Source organism: Enhydra lutris, unplaced genomic scaffold, assembly GCF_002288905.1.
Source record: "Enhydra lutris kenyoni isolate GAN:26980312 unplaced genomic scaffold, ASM228890v2 scaffoldscaffold8, whole genome shotgun sequence".
In the NCBI taxonomy this organism is placed as follows: Eukaryota; Metazoa; Chordata; class Mammalia; order Carnivora; family Mustelidae; genus Enhydra; species Enhydra lutris.
Window position 1 is genome coordinate 27,746,690 of NW_019154092.1, and position 24,421 is coordinate 27,771,110.

At 33.2% G+C, this 24,421-nt stretch overlaps 1 protein-coding gene across 1 annotated transcript in view; it reads right to left on the reverse strand.

Moving 5' to 3' along the window:
- The window catches only part of LOC111142411 (coiled-coil domain containing 178), a 397,276-nt gene that overhangs the window by 332,348 nt on the left and 40,507 nt on the right, over positions 1–24,421 (reverse strand). Inside the window, exons 8-9 of the mRNA XM_022495479.1 lie at positions 23,383–23,525; positions 10,817–10,970 (exon numbers count right to left, since the gene is read on the reverse strand). Coding sequence (XP_022351187.1) covers positions 10,817–10,970; positions 23,383–23,525 — 297 coding nt within the window. The remainder of the gene's footprint in view (positions 1–10,816; positions 10,971–23,382; positions 23,526–24,421) is intronic.

The window sequence follows — 24,421 nt, forward strand, 5'->3', positions numbered from 1 at the left end:
ATATATGCATATAATTCATAGGTATGCACACATATGTTTATATGTACATATGCATGTATGTATGCATGTATCTGTGTTTGTGTGTGTATTCCATTAGATAGTGGGGACATGTCCAAAATATTTTTTAGATAATCACTTCTCTATTTTTGGTTACACTGAAATAGTCAAGAACCAATAGCCTTATGTGTCCTTCTAGATTAAGGTATATGTGAATCACTTCAATTTAAAAAGAATTTCAATTAAAATTGATTAATATTTATAAATTATATGCAAATATATTAACTTAAATTTTAGCAGTTACATAGAATATAGTTTTCTAACATATATAAAACCACCTCTATAACTAGAAAATGACTGAATTTACAACCTTAGAACATTTTTATCATCTAAAGAATACTAATGAGGGGGCGCCTGGGTGGCTCAGTGGGTTAAGCCTCTGCCTTCGGCTCAGGTCATAATCTAAGGGTCCTGGGATTGAGCCCCGCATCAGGCTCTCTGCTCAGCAGGGAGCCTGCTTCTCCCTCTCTCTCTGCCTGCCTCTCTGCCTACTTGTGATCTCTCTCCGTCAAATAAATAATCTTTTAAAGAATTATAAAGAATACTAATGAAAGTAACCAATATTTATAGTACTTAATACAGAGTTACTCTAAGAGAACTGTGAAGTACAAGAAATCCAGTGGGTAATCTCATCTAAAAATTAATCAGAAGGCACCAAATGCATACAAAATTATTATGAGAATAACTTTTCTTAGCTCTCCATTTCACTCAAATCAATTGTAAAAATTCCAGAATCTCTTTTACAACATAGATAATGTTTGCTTAAGACAAAGTCTAGGAATTTTTATTTTAAAGAATTAGTAAATTAAGTGACAAATGATATTGAGGAGGGAAAAACCTTCTATACTTACAAGAAAACATGAAGAATTGGTATGTAGTTTTTTTTAAAGTTTTTTTAAAATGTATTTTTTAAAAGTTAACATGTACATGAAACGCGAAACACAAGAAGTAAAGAACAAATCTGTAATCACATGCAGTTTACAGTGTGACTTCTAGGTCCCATGTGTGTATCTATATAACAAAGCATTTTAATGTAATTAAGATAATAAAGTTATGTATTGTACTTTTTTACATAACATGAATATTTAACCATTTCAAAGTCCCAAAACTACAAGTATTTTGATAACCTAAAATACACTACACCAACTCAATCTGAAAGAAAAAAAGTAAGCCTGCCTTACTTTGTAACAAAAATGTCATGAAAGACAAAAATGGCAACAGACCTCTAGATAAAGATATTGGCAAAATTACAATTAAAATAATGCATTCTCTTCATATTCAATTAAAAGTGAGACAGAGAGTAACAGAGTACACAAAGTATAATGCTTCTGAACAAATTCATTAACCAATCTATACTATTAGCAAGCAGGTATGTTGCCATTGAATCACTTAGTACCTTCCTATAGCGCAGACAAAAGCGATGTACACATATTAACAATTATTATTTAAATGTGAATATGAACACACCCACATACATCTCTCCCTCTATACTTCCTTCTGCCATGGGCTGCCAACCCAGTAAGTCCTAACATACATTTCTCAGAGACAGTTTAACAATTCCATGTTCAAGATGCTTCTTTCCTATCAATTATAACAAAAAGAAACTTGTAAATTGGTTAATTCACTAGCCGTACATTTCATCATACATTGCACCTCAGGATATCTGAGAAACTTAGATGTTACAAATAATGAACCTTGTCCAGAATAAACACAGGTACTTCACAAAAACCCATATACAGACCTATGATTGTAACGTAAAACTGTCTTCTAGATATAGAGATAGTAGTAAAAAGCCCTTCCCTTCACCCTTCTTCTACTCCCTCCACCATTTCAATGACTAAGTACAGGGATACATCTAGCTCCAAGAGGTGGATTAACAGACAGAACAGAACGGTCCTTCCTAAAAACTAACAAAAGGACATTTATTACAACAGGACTATTTTACCACTCCTACTTTTTATATACTTTGTACATTAGGACTTGTTTATCCTTTAATACACAGCAGTGTTAACTACAGTGTTCTTACAGAAGAATGGTTCTTAGACCATCTGAACTTGGCTAAGGACTCATGGGCACACAACGCTCCTCTCTTCACTCCCTTCCTTGCCCACCCCATGCCCTGCCATCCAGTGAACAGTCAACATACTTTCCAAGACATCAAGTTTAACAATCCCATTCCCAAAATACAACCATTCTTATGAATTAACAGAATACTTAAAGGGTGTTACTTTAACTCTCTACCTTTAACATATGTGCACTTTTAAACATCTAGAAGACTAGATGTTTCAAATAAGGATTTATTTGAAGTTTGCCCACTTTACACACAGCAGCACTGAAGGAACATTCTGACCTAGAATCTTCTGTCTTCCCATCTCTACCAACCCAGGAGAAAGCATAAGTATCTGTGATGCTTACAGGGGATTTTAACAATATCACTTGTAGCTGTTTGCAGAACAATCTTTTCTGTAAATTTAAACACTGTGTACACAATGTTTACTAACTACTTTCTCATAAACTGGAAACCTTTTTAACATCTAGAAGGATGAGGTGTTGTAAATAGGACTCATTTGTCCTTTAAATGACATATACACCGCTAAGTAAAACAAAATGCAGACATACGGGACAATGGTTAATCCTGCCTAACTGTAAACATACTGGTAGTAAGCCCTTTGTGCTCTCTTCTCCTTCCTCCCTGAACAAGCACAAATATAATACAATGTGTACTGCTCTGAGAGGCGGTATGAATATGTTTAAACTGATGGCTAAAATTCTTTTAGATTTAAAGAAACAATGTGTAACATCAACAACATTTAAAGGTATAACATAAGGTAAAATGTAAAAATAGTATAAACCCAGATCTTAAATTGTGAGCAGCTGCCATACAAGTTCCCGTGGACAACAGCTCTATAAGATTAATGATATCAAAGCCAAGAAATTGAATTAATGGAAATATTATTGTTAAAAATTAATTTTGGAAAGTGTAAAAATGCAGACAATCATTCAAGCCCTACCAAAAATACATGGCATAGGATTCTGGCTTGAACCTCTAATACTACACTCTAGTGCAACTTTCATTATTTTTCCATCACAGTATTATTTTGTTAAAATGAGTAGTTATGTAATATTTAAGTTTTAGAAATACCATAGTTTTGATTATAATGCTTAAAAACTGAAAACATCCTAAACATTCGATAATAAAGGTCTAAAATTTCTCAATTATTAAAATTACATTGTAAAATATAAGATAATTTTCAATAAGTTTTTATCTAAGAAGAAACATGTCATCAATTACTGTATGCATATGAAAATACAGTTTTTAATTATAGCACAATGCCTGTTTATGCACAACAAAATATTAGCAGAGACCGCATCTGGATAGTGAAGTAATAGATCAATATTTTCTTCTACTCATATGAGTATATTCTAAACTCTGAGGCCTGCCAATAAATATTTTTGCTATTCAAAAAGTGCCTTAAAGAAATGTTAGCTAATAGTTATGTGTAATGAATCCTACCAGATTTTCGAAGGATTGTAAGAAAGAAAATAGGATCCCTTATTAGTAATTTCAGTGTAGTGTGGTAGTTAAAACTGACTGGAAATCATTTGAAGGGGGAATGCAGTTGAGAAATCTGAGTGAAAACAGAAAATTCTTTTAAGAAATTTTGCTTCAAAATGTAGAAATGCAACTGTAGCTCTTTGAGAAATTTTGCTTCAAAATGTAGAAATGCAACTGTAGCTCTTTGAGAAAGATTTAAAAACAAAAACAAAAACATTAAGCATTGGAAACAGAGAAGTGAAAGGTAAAAAGGAATAGAATAAGCCTAAAGGAATAAGAAAATAAACTGTAACTGTAAGAGCATACATTACTATTTTAGAAGCTGGAAACTGTGGAAGTATGAAATCTAAGGACCACCTCTTTTTTTCTATTCCATTTATAAAAATTTGAAAATCTAACTTAAAAAGTGAAATTAGAAATTAGTTAGAAATAAGAGATATACAGAAGTATAAGAGAGCATTCTATATCATATCATAATAATTTCCAAAATATTAATCCACTTGGATTATTTCTAGGGCCATTAAAACTTGTAAATTAACCTTAAGAAGAAACCTATATAACCTGGTGATGAAATAAAACAACTGTCCATGACAAATAAAATAATAATTCAAACAGTTAAAAAATATAAAAACACCAGAGTTATATTTTCAACTAAAGGGTTTTATCAAACTTTAAGAAAAAGTTATTTAAATCCATATTAATTCCTCAGGTAATAAGAAAGGAAGAAAAGCTTCACAACTCATTTTTTAAAGCTAGTATAATCCTGATAAGAAAATCTATCAAATATAGCACAAATTAAGGACACTGGAATACAGACTAACTTATGAATATGGATGCAAAATCTTAAATAAAATACTTGCAAATCAAACTCAGCAGTAAATTAAAGGAACAATAAACCATAACCAAGCAGAGTCATCTCAAGAATTTAAAAAAGATTTAATATTAATATAATACATCACTTCAATAGGTCAAATGAGAAACTCTTTAAAATCTTCACAGATGCTCACAAAGCAACATCTATTCCTGGTAAACAATTTTTATAACCTGCATATATTTTTTAAGTCTTTAACATGATAATGAGCATATATTTGAAATAAACATTTAGACAACATTAAACACTTCTTTAAAATAAGAAAGGAAATAAAGTCAATTTCAAAGAATTTTAAAATATTTTAGAAATATGCTACACTGAAATTGAAATCTTATGATGAAAAAATTAGCAATATGTATTTTTATATACATTATCACATTTTATCCATATTATTATATTGAATATGTTATAATGAAAGAATTGCATTGTAGTTTGTAGTCTGGCTCTACCACTTAACAGCTTTGAGTCCATGAAGAATTTACTCTGCCCCTCTAGTTTCTTAGTTGGTGATAGTAATAATTATGCATATGATTAGTAATAATCATTGGCCTACCTTTTTTTAAGAAATAAATTTCTTAAGAAGATTTTAAGGTAAATAATGAGTCAAAAAGAATTTGTGGGATGTTTTGTGGCATCAGAATTTATACTATATAGTACAGAGACCAATAAGGTAGTAATAAAACAAATTTATACTAACAAAATCAATATCCAAAAATGAAACCATAGGTATATATACAAAAGCAATTCATTTATTTACAATCCTTATCTACAATCTGATTTTTTTAAAAGTTCTGTGTACCTGCCACTGGTCAGTAAAATATGAAAATCACAAAGGATTTAGAAATTTTTAAAAACCATTTTTATTATCTAATGAAATAACTGGATAAAATGAAATACAGATGGCTTTTTTTTAATATCGCAAGAAGCTAAGAGTTGCAGAAGATGAAATTATGTTCTAAAAAAATGCTGAACTATAGTAGCAGTAGACTTCAAAGAATACATGAGATAAGAATTTACAGGAAATCTGTAATTCAACATTTAAAAATAATTTTATTTTGACAATATTTTTAAGGTACTTAACCAATTTCAAGATTTTTTTGCCCTACAAAAGGGCCCTATTTGTAGACATGGGAAGGAAAAATGTGTTTTCATAGATACAATTCCAACACAAATTAGAAAAGAGTGTATGTTAATGAAGCAAAGACTAAATTGGAAGCATGATATGCCTTGAAATTTTAAAAAATCAGTTAGGTTGTATGTGCAATTAGGCAGCACAAATCTTTTACTTTTCTCTTGAGCTAGAAGTTTCAACTGCATACCAAAAAATAATGGGTGGAAGTGATGCACATTGCTTTTAATTGAGTACTTAACATGTGCTCCTTAAAAACCTAGCTTAAAGGTTTTTATGATGAGCAAAATGCAGGAAAAAATATATCTAAACTTCATCATGTTCTGGTCTTCCCCAGAAAATATGATAGTCCCCAAATGATTACTATAATTGAAAAATATTACTAACATTATAAAATATATTCATAATATCTCATTAAAAATAACATTTTTGTTAGGAAAGGCCATACTTGCCATTCTAGAAATGATCAAAGAAATAAAAAACTGTTTGTAAGATTAGTGAATAAATTTTCCAATTTTTAAAAAAGATTATTTATTTATTTATTTGACAGGGAGAGAGATCACAAGTAGGTAGAGAAGCAGGCAGAGAGAGAGGGAAGCAGGCTCCCCGCTGAGCAGAGAGCCCAAGGTGGGGCTCGATCCCAGGACCCCAAGATCGTGACCTGAGCCAAAGGCAGAGGCTTAACCCACTGAGGCACCCAGGCACCCCAAATTTTCCATTTTTGAAGATATTTTATCAACAATGATATTCTTGGGGCGTCCTGGGAACCAGGCCCGAATCAGGCTTCCTGTTCAGCAAACAGCCTGCCTCTCCCTCTCCCATTCCCCCTGCTTGTGTTCCCCCTCTCACTGTGTCTCTCTCTGTCAAATAAATAAAATCTTTAAAAAAAATGATATTCTTTAAGATGACAAATTTCAGCATGATTAGGAAATTGAGAACATAATTATTTCACAACACTATATAATATTTTAAAAATTTTATTGGTTGTCCTATATTTCTCTGATGCTTATAGTAGTCCCTGGAAAGAAATAAAATGTAAGAAAGCTACATGCATCATTTTAAATCTTCACAGATATTCTGAAAATATGCACTATACACTCCATGCCTCGCAAAATTCTTTCCAAGCTCACAGTGATGTTTCTTTTTTTCCATTTATTCCTTCTTTTTTCTTTCCTTTCCTTCTTCCTTCCTCCAATCTTTCTTCTCCTTCCTTCTTTCCTTCTTCCCTTTCTTCTTTCCTTCTTTCCTTCCCTCTCTTCCCCTCCCTCCCCTTCTCCTCCCTTTTGCTCGCTTCCTCCTTTGGTTTCATTTATTCACTGGTTAACTCACCCATTCAAAAAGACTGAAATGCCTTTCCTTGAGTGCCTAATATGGCATTTCACTGAGTACCTAATATAGGACAGAAACTGTGCATGTTACACAAAAGAAATAAAAATCACAATGCATCTCCTACCCTTAAAAACATTATAGTCTAAAAAAAAGTAGACAAGCAATCACTCATTTCAACAGTGTTGTAAGTACTGGTATGAATGTAAACAGAGAGTGCAATTAGAGGCCAAAGCGGACAGAATAAAGTGAGGAGACTGTTTTACCAATGATTTTACTCCTTCCAAGCTGAAGTTTAAAATGAAGAGGATTCATGGGGTGCCTAGGTGGCTCAGCTGGTTTAGCATCTGATTCTTGATTTTGGCTCAGGTCATGATCTCAAGGTCCTGAGACCATACCCTGCTGGGCTCCAGAAAGGTGTGGAGCCTGCTTAAGATTGATTCTCTCTCTCCCTCTTCCTCTGCCCCTCCCCTCACTGCTCACATGCACATGCATATGCTCTCTCTCTCTGAGAAAAATTAAATGAATGAATGAATGAATAAATAAATAAATAAAAATGAGAGGATTCAGTCTGACCATGGTAGGACTGGAAGGATGAGTAAGTTGAATACCAACTTTATAGTCAGGGAGAACTGTATTTATGAAAAAAAAAAAATCAAAACAGAATAAAGAAAGCTCTTGGCACATTTCTGGCCTCTTGCAGTTTTTCCAGGTAGCTAGAGAACAGAGTTAGAGGGAAAAGGGTAACTACAGAGAACCTGGTCAAAGAAACAAGGGCAAATTGAAGAGATACTTAGATTACTATCTATTTAAGATCAGTTTCTTCCAACTCATTGTTCCTATGTCATCCCCCCTGGCACTTAGGCCCACTGTGTTTTAGTTTAGTGTTTTAAGCCTTGCCTTTTTCTGGATTCTTTTACATTGCCTATGCAGCAGTGTTAGTCATGTCCATATTAAGTTAGGGACATATTCCCTATAGTGCATGAAAGAGAACAAAATGAAAACATTTTCAGGGAAACAAAATTTTGAAAATATCAAATCTAGCTCACTAAAAAAGCTTATAAAGGATATACTTTAGTAACAAGAAAAAATAATATAATTAGGAATGTCCAATAAACAAAAGAACTGTGAAAAAGATTACAATGGGAAAAATATAATCAAACATTTATTATGTAAACTAATAAAACTTATCTTAATACATGGTTTATTAAATAAGATAGGCATAACATGATGGAAAGTAAACTACCTATCAAGAAAAAACATAAGATCCTCAAACTTCAAGAAGAAGTTAAAGATGTTGATTATGATTTATAATCAGTAAATGAAATATCCATTCCAAAACTTCTAATAATTTATAGCTTAAAAATGTAAAAATCAAGTATATCATAAGCAAAAACTTAATTCTAAACATTCTAAACTTAGTTTCATCTAAAACATGGTTACAAATTATATAAAGCAGAAAACAACAACAACAAAAAAATGGAAACAATAAGAAAGAAATCCACTATCACATTGAAACATTTTAATACAGTTCTCAGTAATTTAGATCAGAAAATAAATCAGAATATAAAAGATTTAAATAACAGAATTAGCACAGTTTACAAAATGAACCTATTTAGGACTGCATCCCACTACCAGAGATAAAAGTTTTCCTAAATAAAATATTTATGCAAATTACCATGTAGTAGGACAAAAATTAAATCCTCATGAATTTTAAATAGTACCTACCATATAGACTACATTTACAAATAAATCAGAATTACATTAAAAATTTATTTTAAAAAATTAACTTTAAAATTCAGTGGAGATAAGAGTTAATTTGCCTAAGACTAATCTCGGGTTGATTTTCCAGAGAGAGTTTGCCTTCTACAAAGTTCCAGGGAAACTGCTTGAGGTTCAATTTAGAAAAACTACCCAAATAAGTGGACAGATAGATCATGTTTATGTTTAGGTATCCCCATCATAAAGATCTCATTTTTCCATCATACAATCCATAAATGAATATGATTCCAATCATAATTCCAATAAAACTTCTGAAGGAAATGAGTAAGATAACACTGAAATTTATACAGAAGAACAAAGGTCAAGAACAGCCTAAAACTCATAAAGAAAGGTAAGACTGAGGGATTCACCACAATAGATAATCAAAAATCATTAGAAGCTTAGTAATATAGACATAAAGTGCTGAGGTAAAGATGGTTAAGTAAACCAAATAAATTTTAAAAAAGATGGAAAAGATACACACAAATATGAAAGCCTCACATGTGACAGAGATGGCACTGAATATTAATATAGAAATATAATAACTTATATTGCAACGATTTGTTTTCTATTTAAGAAGAAAAATGTAATTGGAACCTCAACTTCACACCATACCCATATATGAATTTCGTATTGATTATGCTTCACATGTGGCAAATGAAATATGCATTCCTAAAATTCTAGATAGTTTCTTACTTTTAAACTTATAAATAAAAGATAGGAGAAAAATATCAATTTTGAATATTTTATTTTATTTATTTATTTATTTATTTATTTATTTATTTATTTATTTGACAGAGAGAAATCACAAGTAGGCAGAGAGGCAGGCAGAGAGAGAGGAGGAAGCAGGCTCCCTGGTGAGCAGAAAGCCCAATGAGGGGCTCGAACCCAGGACCTGGGATCATGACCTGAGCTGAAGGCAGCGGCTTAACACACTGAGCCACCCAGGCGCCCCAGTTTTGAATATTTTAAACATAATTTCATCTAGAAGCATCATGTAAATATGGAAAGCCAAATTTCAAAACATTTAGAATAAAATATCAGAGAATATTTTTTTACTTCAATGTAGAAAAAATAATTCTTAAATTCAGAAAAGCACAAAAGTCAAAGTAAAGTATTTATAACTTTTCTACATTAAAACTGAAGTTTTTCTTCATCAGAAGTTACCATAAAGAAATGAAAGATGACTGGACAAAAATATTTTTAATATATGTAACTTTAAAATATTTAGTATCAATAATATACAAGTTCTTACAAATTAAGTCAAAATATAATCATGCAACAGATGGGGAAAAATCATGAGCAGCTTTTTCACAAAAAAAGGAAATATAAATGACCTCCAAAAAGCCACTAAAACATGCTTAGCCTCACTCTTAATTATGGATTAATTTTTTAAAAAATTTAATGAGACACAGTTAAAGAGTATATAGATAGAAATATAATAGAAAGTGGCAATAAAAACATGTAGTTTTAATTCCAATGAATGCCAAATGGTATAGAATGTATATTATTGCTTTGTACTATATTTATTTTTACCATCTTATTATTCCTTTTACTATTTACTATGAATAGTAAATATAGTGAATAAGATGTGGGAGAACAGGAAGGCAGGAAAAATGAGTCATAAGAGCAGGTCAGAGTGAAACTATGCCGGAGAGGACTCAACCCCCTCTTTCTGATTTAAAGACGAAGGGAACCACCAGCCTGGGATGCAAGCAGCCTCTGAAAGCTAAGAATGATCCCAGGCTGACGGCCACAAGTGAAACAATGACTTCAGATCTAAAAGCACAGAAACTGAGTCCTGCCAAAACTGAAATGAGCTTGACAACAGATTAATCCTAGAGTCTCCAGAAAGAAATGTAGGGTTGCTAATAGTTTGATTTCAGTTTTAGAAGACCCAGAGCACAGGAGCCAGCTAAGATATGACCCAGAGAAACCTTGAGATAATAAATGGGTATTGTTTCAAGCTGCTTAAATTCTGGTAATTTGTTATGTAGTAAGAGAAGACCAACATAGATAATTGTCTAAATGTTATTTCATTACTGACAGTAAGTTTTAACAACTATGGCTTAAAACTAAAATCAGTATTTTTTTATTTTTAAATTGGAAAACCCACCATTTTTGATAAATCAGATAGTTCCTTTGTTGATGACTTTGTTTCCTTCAGTGCTTCAGTCACTACTTCTTTGTTCTCCTCAATACTAGCATTGACATTTTGTACCGCTGTAGAGTAGTGATGATATAGATTGTCAAGTTTCTCTATCTCTCTCCTAAGAGGAAAAACATGGTTGGTTTTATTCACAATGAAAGGAAAATCATGTTTAAAATTTTATGTAAATTAGTTTCTGACATAACAATGCAAATTAATGGAATTTATCTTTTCCTAAAATTTGTCCTATCCCAAAGCAACTTTTTAAAAATACTATTTAGGATCAAGAAGTAAATGGTGAGAAAAAATTCACCAGATGTATTTATGTTTCCAATGGGAAAAAATGAGGCAAAAGTGATTCCTAAATTATTTAAAATAAATCACCTTTTGATTTAATTTCAGGTGATAGAGCTAAGCACCTTTGATTCAGAGGGTGGGCAGGACAGGGATGGGAAGGCAAAACAAAAGGAAGAGAAAAAAAGAAAAGAGGTTGTAGAAGTGAAAAGACTGCATAGTATTAAAGCCCTAGTTTACTGTTTTATCTTTCTCAGTCTTAGAGGTAAAATGGAGGAAACTGCAGCTTAGGAAAACAATAGGTTTACTAAAAAATAAATTGCCAAGTATTTTGATCTTATGTGATCTCCACAAAGAAAGCCAGAGCTAAACTGTGACCCACATAATTCTATATCCTATCCGGTAGGTAGCAAACACATTCCAAAAATAGAAGTCCCTTTTGATACTGGTGTTACAGTTTATATACATGAAAAGTATGGCGAGAAAATGACAAAGTTATCATTTCCACAAAATATCAGTAAGAAATACAGATAACTCCACCTGGAAGCAGCCCAGGTTCTCATGCACTAACCCTGATTTTAGGAGTAGAGTCAAACGAAACTGAAAGATACAACTTTATTAAGGAAATGAAAATTAAAACAATTAAAAATAAGCAAAAGATTCTTCTTTACCCTTCCACGTCTGGAGAGTACAGGTCTCCCTAACAGAATTCTAGAAGCCAAGTAGATAACAAGAGATGGGGACCCTCAGCATTCAAAATATATGTTTGATTATATTTCTTTCTTTTTTTTTTTTCCTTTTTTTCCTTTAAAAATTTTTTTTTAACATATAATGTATTATTTGCTTCAGGGGTACAGATCTGTGAATCATCAGTCTTACACAATTCACAGCGCTCACCATAGCACTTTTCTCAATAGTATCTATTTCCCCCAGTCCAGATAATGAACTACAGACTTTGACTGAGTAAGAACTGAACAACTGCCCAATGTCATTGAATTTAGGAACTAAGTATTATTTTAGTTGTCTCCTTACTCCATTTCCTAAACTTGATGCCACCAATTCCTCAGCTTTTTAAGGATTTTTCAGGGAAGATTTTGCTACTAGTGCCCCTAGACACCAATTGTTCAGATTTTATCAATCTCCTATCTGCTAAATCAGAATAAATTTAGAAGACTAAAATGGGAAGAATCATTCTACCTGTTAAGAGTTACAATGTAAAGCTTCAAGATACTAAAGAGCATATGCTATATGCATGTTTCCATTCATATGGATTTCAAGAACAGGCAAAAAACTAAGTCTGGTGATAGAAGTCAGAATGAAGATGACCTCTTTGGGATAGAAGAGGGCAGTGGTACAGACTGGGAAAGAAAACAAGAGAAATCTCCAGTATGCTGAAAAGCTTCTATACCTAAATCAGGGGCATGGTTACATGAATGAATACATATTTTAAAAATTATCAATGTGGGGCGCCTGGGTGGCTCAGTGGTCATGGTCCCAGGGTTCTGGGGTCGAGCCCCACATCGGGCTCTCTGCTCAGCAGGGAGCCTGCTTCCTCCTCTCTCTCTGCCTGCCTCTCTGCCTACTCGTGATCTCTGTCAAATAAATAAATAAAATCTTTAAAAAAAAGTCATCAATGTATACACTTGATAGCATACATAATCATGTTTCTGTATGTGTATTCTCAACAAATTAAAAAATCATGAAGAACAATAAACATATCTCTAAAATTTTATATAACAGATCATTTACAACTCCTCTAATGCTTACAGTAGAATTTTAGAAAATATACTTCATCCTGGAGTCCTGGGACAGATCCCCACATCCGACTCCCTGCTCAGCAGGAAGTCTTTTCTCCCTCTGCTCTTCTTCCTGTTCTTGCCCTCTCACCCTGCTCCTGCTATCTGGCTCTGGCTCTCTCAAATAAATAAATAAAATCTTTTAAAATTTTTTTTAAAATAAATTAAAAGTAAAATTAAAATAAAATTCCAGGCTTAAATCCCTGGTTTTAAGAACTCACAAGATTCAGCTCCTGTTGGTTTCAAAGCCAAATGTTATGGGGATCCACCTACCCCTTGCCAGCTCCCCATATGATAGTCTGTTTCTTGTCCTTCTCCACACAACTGGCTCCCTCCCTGCCTTGGATGGCCATGGTCTGTTTGGTTCCAAACTCCTGTCTCTGCCCTTCCTACCTTCCATGATGTGCTTTTTTTTCTACCTTTAGTTGTGAGTTTGTTCTGCCAGGCTTCAAGTCATTTTCTGGGTTATTTACATTATTGTGAATGTTATCTAGTTGTACCCATGGGAGGAGACAAGCTTAGCATCCTCCTACCCTGCCATCTTCCCAGCCTCTCTGTCTCATTTTAAAGTTATTCATATATATTGTCAAATTGCCTATAGATGTATATAACAAGTATATATAACTGCTATCTATGTATGTGCAAAAGGGACTATTTTTTAATAAAATCTCCAGCATGGGGTATTATTAAAAACAAATTATGTGGCCATGTATTATTATAAATAGCATCCAAGTATTTCAACTTGTATTTGTTTGATTTCCAATAAAATGGGAGTATTTAAAAATATATATAGACTTCATTTTGCATTTTAGTAATTGAGTATTTTTTATTACATTCTTGATGTGTTTGTGTTTTATGATATTCTTCTAATTCTTCTTGTTCACTGTTAATTCTTTATGGTCTAGTATATCAAAATAAAATTTTTATTTGTTCAAATTGATTAATGATCATATTCATTGCAGAGCTGGAATCAAGTAAATATAAGCAAAATGAAGAACACAAAATTTATACATAGTTCTATTATCTAGGTAATACCCATTAATGTTTTTATTTCCTCACATACAATGCATATTTTAAATATTGTCTATTATTTAATTAGTCAATCACTTTTTTTTTTGTTGTTAAAGATTTTATTTATTTATTTGACAGAGACCACAAGTAGGCAGAGAGGCAGGCAGAGAGAGAGGAGGAAGCAGGCTCCCTGCTGAGCAGAGAGCCCGATGCAGGGCTCGATCCCAGGACCCCGGGACCGTGACCCAAGCCGAAGGCAGAGGCCTAACCCACTGAGCCACCCAGGCGCCCCTGAGTCAATCACTCTTGTAGCTCATCGGATTTGTTATATGTCACTCAGTTACATGTATTTTCTAATTTATATTTTGGTTTCTTCTTTGATCCATGGGTTATTAAAAAATACATTTAAAAATTTTTCATGATGAATTTATTATTTTATACTTGTCTTTTTATTACTACTTTCTAGCTGAATTTGTGGTTTAGTCAGGGAATATACAGTTTCAACCCACTGAAAATTATTGAGTCTTCACTTTTGGCTCAGTGACTTGGGGTGTTTTTTATATATTTTTTTGTTTTTTTGGTAAATATTCCTTATGTACTTTACTGAATGTACTGCTGATTAATGTTTCAATAGGTCAAGTTTACTAATCAAAAAACTTAATCTTTATATTTCCTTGCTATTTCAAGTGCAGTCTACTTATTGAATGTACTATTGGTTACTGTTTCATTAGGTCAAGTTTACTAATCATAAAGGTTAATCTTTGTATTTCCTTGCTATTTCAAGTGCAGTCTATGGACCATCAGCTTTACCTAGGGGCTCCTACAAAATGCAGAATCTCAGGCACAATTCAGTCCTACTAATGAGAGTCTGCATTTTTAAAAGTTTCCAAGGTGATGTTTGAGAAACCTTGTTCCTTATCACTACTGATTTTTACAACTTTTTTTATTATTGAGAAAAGTGTGGTAAAATTACCTGCTATCACAATGTGTCCCCCTACATCTTTTTTTTTTTTTTTTTTAAATGCCATTGGGTTTTGCTTTATGTTTTGAAGTTCTCTCAGGTTCTTATTTTAAAGTTGTTATACCTTTCTGGGAGTTGATTAAACTTATTCATCATTGTAAATTGATTCTTGGAATACTTCTTGCCTCCAGGAGAGGGAGAAGCAGACTCCCCATTGAACTGGGAGCCCAACAAGACTTGATTCCAGGGCCCTGGGATCATGACCTGAGCTGAAGGCAGAAGCTTAACCAACTAAGCCACCCAGGCCTCCCCTGAAGGATATTTTCTATTTTCATAGATTTCTTGATTTTTAATTGATCTTTAATATGTTAAATATATCTATAATCTAATTTTCATTTTTGTTGTTAAGAAATATACTGACCTTTTGACTGATTGCTATGAAACTATTCTATGCTTTCCTTTTAAGAACATCTCTTGATTTTGAAAGTCTGTTAATTTTATTTTATTAAGATACTTTGAATGTGGATCAATTTTTATTTATTCTGTTGGGATTTGTTAGTCTTCCAGTATTATTGATCTATGCATTATAATTATCATTATTCCTGGGCATTTTCTTTTATATAATATATATATAATCTTTTATAGATTAATATAAAAGATTAATATATAATAATATATGAATATATAAATAAATTTAATATAAAAATAATATAAAAATAAACATAAATAATATAAATCTAAAATTTATATAAATAATAAATAAATAAATATATAAAAGATTAATATATAAACTTTTCAAATAATACCTTGGTACCATTTTCTAATACTTCTAGGACTCAAACATATATTAGTTTTTCTTATTTTATTTTCCATGCCTCTTGATCATCTTCTATTTTCTACATTTTCAAACCTTTTGAAGACTTTCTTCTAGCATATTATCCATATAATTCTGTTGTATTCTGGGTCTACTGTGAAAGCCATAGGTATTACCCCACAAACCTCCAACTATGAAAAGTGCAAATTACCAAAGAGCTCTGTGGTTGGTAAGCAGCTTCCAACAAGACTTTCAGTGATATCTGCCTTTTGATATTCTCTCCTAAAATCACTTTCCCTTGCATGTGGGCCAGATCCAGAGAGTTTCTTCTAATAAATGGAGTAAAGTAAAAGTGATGGAATGTCATCTTTATGATTAGGTAGTAAGAGCTGTGACTTTTGTCTTACTGGCACTTTCTTGCTCTATTGCTTATTTGCTCTGATGAATTTAGCTGCCATGTTTTGAGGTGCTCTATAGAGAAGCCCACGTGACAAAGACACAATCTAGGCCAACGACCCTTGAAAATCAATCTGCTAACAACCAGGAGTGTGATAACAAGGAGTGTTTTACTTAATTTGGTCTGCTTGATCTATCATTTTCTGACAGAAATATTTAAAAACCTGATGCTAGTCAATTTATTCTTATAATGCTCTCAGCAGTTTCTTTACATATTTCTAGATTATATTAAGTGCATATGATTTTATAGTTTTTCTATCCTAATAGTAGATTTTCATATACATATATATATATACATACATATGTATATATATATATGTACACACATGTATTACTTTTTAAAGATTTTTATTTATTATTTACTTGATAGAGAAAGAGAGAGAGTGCAAGAGGGAGTGCAGAGGCAGAGGGAGAAGTGGACTCACTGCTGAGCAGACTAACTGCTGAGCAGAAAGCCTGATACAGGGTTCCATCCCAGAACCCTGGGATCATGACCTGAGCCCAAGGCAGATGGTTAACCTACTGAACCACTCAGGTCCCCTAAGCCTGGAATTTTAAAACTCAGCAGCCTCTGCTATGGGAGAGCCTATTGGGCAATAGGAAGCCCAGTCCCTGCCCTTCAAGAGACAGCAGGATAAACAGCCACCAAGGATACAGCATAGAAGCAGCAGTTTGAAAAATGTCTGGGGCACACAGGAAGGAGAATTATTTACTCATCTCACAGCATGTATCAGAGGAGCAGGGATAGCAGGGAAACCTCTCCAGAAATAAAAAAGCTGGCAGGTGTCATTTCTCTCCCTTGCCCCCAGCATAAACACATGGCTACCTACAGGAATCAGTACAGCAACAATGCTCCCTACTTACCTGTACCAAGCCCTAACCCCTCTAACTACAGCAGAACTATCCTTTCTAGTCATGCTTGCCATGTCGCTGCACTGTGGCATCCCTCCCACAGAATAATGGTGCAAACCCTGCCAAAACCACATCATCTACCCATGAATTTTGCGGTGCCTGAATTCTAACAGCAAGGTTGGAAGGTCTCATTTTGCAAGCAGACCAGTGTGCACCTTGTTAAAACGCACCTCATCTAGCTGGGACCAAATATTGCCCACAAAAAGCAAAGAGAGCTTCTGCAAATGACTGGACTGAAGGAAAGAGCGGCCAGAACACAACAGCAGGGCATAGGCAACACACATAAGAGACACTCCTGAAGTGCCAGGTCCTGGGGAACACTGCAGGACCTGGTCTTCATAGGGCCATTACCTGCAAGAGCAGGAAACATAGCTTACTTTCCTAATATAGAAACAAATATGGAGAATTAGACAAAATGAGGAGACAGAGGAATATGTCCCAAATGAAAGAATAGGACTAAACCACAGCAAGAGACCTAAGTGAAACCATGTAAGTAATATGGCTAGTAGAAATTTAAGGTAATGATTATGAAGATACCACTGGGCTTGAGAAAAGAATGGAGAACATCAGGGAGGCCCCTTAACAAAGAGATAAAAAGAAACAAAAAGAGGACACTTTTTAAGTGCAAAAATACACTTAAAAGGATAAATAGTAGGCAGAGGAAGGAGAAGACAAATTAATGACTTGGAAGAGTAATGGAAAACAATCAAGCTCAGAAAGTGAGAGAAAAAAGAATTATACAAATTAAGAATAGACTTAGGGAACTCAGAAATTCCATCAAACATACTAACACTTGCATTATAGAGATCCCAGAAGAAGGAGAGAGATAAAAGGGGCAAAAAATTTATTTAAAAAAAAATGAATACCTGAAACTTTCCTATTTTGTGGAAGGAAGCAGATATCCAGATCCAGAAGGCACAGAGATCACCCCAACAAAATCAACCCAAGGAGGTTCACACCAAGACATATAGTAATTAAAAAGGCAAAAGGTAGTGATAAAGAAAGAATTTTAAAAGTAGGAAGAGAAAAGAAGAGAGTTATATACAAGGGAAACCCTGTGAGGCTATCAACAAATGTTTCAGCAACAAACTTTGCAGGCCAGAAGGAGTAAAATGATATATTCAAAGTGGTGAGAGGGAAATATCTGCAGCCAGGAATACTCTATCCAGAGAGCCTATTATTCAAAATAGTAGGAGAGACAAAGAGTTTCTCAGACCAAGGAAAACTAAAGGAGTCATGACCACTGAAACCAGTCCTACAAGAAATATTAAGGAGGACTCTCTGAGTGGAAAGGAAAGACCATAAGTGAAAGTATGAAAAATAGAAAACACAAAAGCAGTAAAAATAAGTGTATCCATAAAAATCAATCAAGGGATTTACAAAATAAAAAGACATAAAATATGACACCATATACCTAAAAGGGGGGAGAGAGGAGTAAAGAATGAGTTCCAACTTAAGCAACCATCCACTTAATCTACATTGCTATGTGGAGAAAATGTTATATAAAAACCCAATGGAATCCCCCCCCCAAAAACAGTATAAACTATGAAAGAGAGCAAGAGAAGAAAAAAATCAGAGAAAAACTACAAAAACAACCACAAAATAAATAACAAACTGGCAATACATCCATAACTATCAATAATTACTTTGAATATAAATGGACTAAATACTCAAGAAAAAAGACAGAGTGACAGAGAGATAAAAAATAAGATCCATCTATATGCTGTCTACCAGAGACTCATTCTGGAGCTAAAGACACATGCAGATTAAAAGTGAGGGGAGAGAGAAACATTTATCATGCAAATGGATGTCAAAAGTCAGTTGGGGTAGCAATACTTATAACAGACAAAATAGACTTTTAAACAAAGACTGTAATAAGAGACAAAGAAATGCATTATAAAATAATAAAGGGGACAATCCAAGAAGATATAACAAATGTAAATATTTATATACTCAACATGGGAGTACACAAATACATAAAGAAGTTAATAAAAAACTTAAAGGAATTAATTGATAGTAATACAATAATAGTAAGGGACTTCAGTACTCCACTTACATCTGTGGACAGATCATCCAAACAGAAAATCAACAAGGAAACAGTGGCTTTGAATGACATACTGGATTAGATGGACTTAACATTCTATCCTAAAATAGCAAAATACACGTTCTTTTCAAGTCAAGTGCACACAAATATTTTCCAAAATTGATGATGTATTAGGCTATAAAATAAGTCTCAACAAATTAAAAAAACATTTAAGTGATACTATACATCTTTTCTGACCACAATGCTATGAAACTAGAAATCAACCACAAGAAAAAATCTGGAAAGACCACAAATATATGGAGGTTGAATAACCTACTACTAAACAATGAATGGGTCAACCAAGAAATCAAAAAAGAAATGAATAATTACATGGAAACAAACGGAAATAAAAATGAAAGGACCCAAAACTTTGGGATGCAGCAAAAATGGTTTGAAGAGGGAAGTTTATAGCATTACAGGCCTATCTCAAGAAGCTAGAAACAAACAAACAAACCACCTAAACTTACACCTAAAGGAGCTTGAAAAAGAATATCAAACAAAACTTAAACCAGGAGAAAGAAGGAAAGAAGAAAGACTAAGGCAGAAATAAATGATAGAGAAACAAATAAAACAGTAGAAGAGATCAATGAAACCAGGAGCTGTTTTTTTAAAAAAGATCAACAAAATTGATAAACCTCCAGGCAGACTCATCATAAAAACAAAAACAAAAACAAACAAACAAACAAAAGGCAGAAAAAAGAGAGGGGACTCAAACAAAATTACAGGTTAAAGAGGTGAAATAACAACAAACACCACAGGAATACAAACAACTGAATGAGAATATTATGAAAAATTGTATGCCAACAAATTGGACAACCTAGAAGAAATGGATAAGTTCCTAGAAATATATAACCTACCATAACTGAATCAGGAAGAAATAAAAAATTTGAACAGACTGATTAACAGAAATGAAATTAGATCAGTAATTAAAAAACTCCCAACAAACAAAAGTCCAGGGCCAGACAGTTTCAGAGGTGAATTCTCCTAAACATTTAAAGAACAGTTAATATCTAATCTTCTTAAACTACTGAAAAAAATAATAGAAGAGGAAGAAAAACTTCCAAATTCATCCTCTGAGGCCAGCATTACCCTAATACCAATGACAAAGGCACAATAAATAAATAAATAAATAAACAAATAAATCCAAAAAAGTGTATCCATAAAAATCAGTCAAACCCACCCCCTCCCAAAAAAAAAACCAAACAGAATTACAGGCCAAAATCACTGATAAATGTACATGCAAAAGTTCTCAATAAAATACTAGCAAACCAAATCCAATAATACAGTAAGAAAAGCACCATTTACCACGATCAAGTGGAATTTATTCTCAGGATGCAAGGGTGGTCCAGTATTAAAAAATCAATTAACATGATGCATCACATTATAAATGTATAAAAAGTATAAGGGTATACAAAGAGAAAGTACAAAAATCTTTTCAATAGAAGCAGAAAAAGCATTTGACAAAGTACAACATCATGCATGATAAAAACCCTCAACAAAGGAGGTTTAGAGGAGCATACCTTAACACAATAAAGGCTTTGTGGTTTTTTTTTTTAAGATTTTATTTGACAGAGAGAGAGAGATCACAAGTAGGCAGAGAGGCAGGCAGAGAGAAGGGGGAAGCAGGCTCCCCGCTGAGCAGAGAGCCCGATGTGGGGCTCGATCCCAGGACCCTGAGATCCTGACCTGAGCCGAAGGCAGAGGCTTAACCCACTGAGCCACCCAGGTGCCCCACAATAAAGGTTTTAAAAGAAAAACCCAGAGTGACCATCATACTCATTAGGGAAGAACAACTTTTCACATATGGTCAGGAACAAGACAAGGATGTCCACTCTTACCACTTTCATTCAACATAGTACTGGAAGTCCAAGCCATAATAATCAGACAACAAAAAGAAATAAAAGGCATTCAAATTTTTAAGGAAGAAGAAAACTTTCACTATTTGCAGATAACATGATACAATATATAGAAAAGCCTGAAGACTCCACCAAAACACTTACTAGTTCTGATAAATGAATTCAGTAAAGTCACAGTATACAAAATCAGTGTGGAGAAATCTGTTGCATTTCTTTTTTTTTTTCTTGTTTCAAGGTTTTATTTAAACTCTAGTTAGTTAACACACATTTCTATACACTAATAATGAAGCAGATAAAGGATAAATTAAGAAAATTATCCCATCTATAACTGTACCAAAAATAATAAGGTAACTAAGAATAAACTTACCAAAGAAGTGAAAGATCTATACTCTGAAAATTATAAGACACTGACGAAACTGAAAATGACACAAAGAAATGGACAGACATTCCATGCTCATGGATAGGAAAACCAGATATTGTTAAAATGTCTATACTACCCAAAGCAATCTACATGTTAAATGAAATCCTTATTAAGATACCAACAGCATTTTTCACAGAACTAGAACAAGCAATTCTAAAATTTATAGGGAACAAAAAAGACTCCAAAAAGCTAAAGCAATCTTGAAAAGGAAAAGCAAAGTCGGAGACATCACAATTCTGTACTTCAAGCTATACTACAAAGCTGTAGCAATCAAAACAGTACAGTACTGCATAAAAACAGACATATAAATCAATGAAACAAAGTGGAAAACCCAGAAATAAATCTGCAATTATATGGTCAATTATTCTTTGACAAAGGAGGAAGGAATATACAATGGGGACAAAAAAGTCTCTTCAATAAATGGTGGTAGAAAAACTGGACAGCTACATGCAAAAGAATGAAACTGGATGACTTTCTTACACCATACACAATAATAAATTCAAAATGGATCAAAGACCTAAATGTAAGACCTGAAACCATAAAAGTCCTAGAAGAGAGCCCAGGTAGTAATTTCTCTGACACTGGCCATAGCAACATTCGTCTAGATAGGTCTCCTGAGGTAAGGGAAATAAAAACAAAATAAACTATTCAGACTACATCAAAACAAAAAGCTTCTGCACAGTGAAGGAAATAATAAAAAAAAAACTAAAAGGCAATCTGTTGAATGGGAGAAGATGTTTGCAAATGACATATCTGACAAAGGGTTAATATGCAAAATATATGAAGAACTGACAGAACTCAACACCCAAAAAACAAATAATCCAATTAAAAAATGGGCAGAAGACACCAATAGACATTTCTCCAAAGAAGACATCCAGATGGCCAACAGACATGAAAAGATGCTCAACATCACTCATCATCAAGGAAATGAAAATCAAAACTACAATGGGATATCACCTCATACCTGTCAGAATGACTAAAATCAAAAACACAAGAAACAACAGGTATTGGCAAGAATATGGAGAAAAAGAAACCTTCGTGCACTCTTGGTGGGAATGCAAACTGGTGGAGCCACCGTGGAGAATAGTATAGAGGTTCCTCAGAAAGTTAAGTAGAACCATCCTATGACCCAGTAATTGTACTACTGGGTTATTTACCCCCAAAATATGAAAACACTAATTCAAGGGGATACATGCACCCCTATGTTTATTGCTACATTATACATAGTAGCCAAATTATGGAAGCAGCCCAATTGTCCATTGATTTATCAATGGATAAAGAAGATATGGTGTACATATAGAATAGAATATTATTCAGCCACAAAGGGAATGAAATTTTGCCATTTGCAACAACATGGCTAGAGTTCAGAATATCATGCTAAGAAAATAAGTCAGTCAAAGACAATTAACACTTGATTTCACTCATATGTGGAATTTAAGAAACAAAACAAGTGAGCAAAGTGGGAGGAGGGAGCAAATAGAGTGACAAATCAAGAAATAGACTGGTAACTATAGAGAACTAATGGTTACCAGAGGGAATATTGGGTGGGGGAGAGATGGGTGAAATAGAGGGTGGGGATTAAAGAGTACATTTATCATGATGAGCACTAAGTAATGTACAGGACTGTTAAATCACTATACTGTACACCTGGAAATAATATAATACTGAATCTTAACAATACTGGAATTAAAATTTTAAAAAACTTATAAATAAAATTACAGAAAAATAGTACTTTAGGAATCTATACATATGTATATTACATATGTAAAAGACATATATCTTAATTTATATATAAACTTGGTCATAAGATAAATATAGGTTATTGAGATTCTTTCTCTTTATCTGAATTTTTATACAGGAATATAAATTACATTTTAATCAATATTTTTGTTCTAAATGCTGTAAGCAGCGTTAGTGAAAAATTCTTACTTGTAGGCTTCTATGGTTGTTTCATCATTATGAATGTCTTGCTCCATGTTTTGTCTAATTTGTTTAACATTCAATTTGGCATTTTCAACATTTTCTATAGCTTCTTCAAGTTCTTCATGAGTTTGTTTGTATAATTCCATTGCCTAGAAATGAAAACTATTTTTGTTAATACATGGACTTAATGGGTAATTAAAAGAATCAGGCAAGAGAAAAATCAGAGATAGGACTTAAATTTAGGTAGTTTTGATCTAAAGAAAAAGTCCTTTACATCAATTTTCTTCCCATATTATTCTATTAGCACAGTAAATTTTTAGGTTTCCATTAGCCTGAAAAGCATCAATACGAGGGATGCATAAAAGGTATTGAAGAAAAAAGTTCAATATTCCAGGTGATATGAGCAAAACAAAATATTCATTTTTTAACCTACAAAAGAATCGTTACTTATTGTTTTTATTGTTGAAATAATATTTTACTATAGAAAAACCAGAAAACACAGATGAAAAAAATAAGTTAAATCAATTGTAATCCTATCAGGAATAATCATTATTATCTTAATGAAAGGGTCCAAAATATTCCATTTTTATTGTTTTTATTAATTGTCAAATATCATAAACATTCTCCCTTCCCTCTCCATTTCTCCATTCTCTGTCAACCTAGAGAAGAGATGGTTGTAGTCTGGACCTCCTGCTGGAAAGCCTGAGGGAAGGAAGTACAAGGCAGTAGGGAGTGAACAGTCCTCTCCCCAGTGGGTCAATTGGTAGACTGAAATAAAGCAATTGCCTCCTGAAAAAAGCAATAATGTTCATTAATTTTTTGAATAGCACAGGTAGTAGTAACCTCTACAAGATTATCCTTCAGGCATAGGAGTGTAGATGTATACATTTTAGTAGAGAGCAAGAAACACACCAGAATGATGAGCTAAGCAAAGAGAATGTAAGAGAATTCCTAATATCAAATAGACCATGTCCAACTTCTCAGTGCCTTTAGAGGTAACCTGTGGGCATTGCTGGGGTGATGGTCTCATGTTGGGAACCAGGTT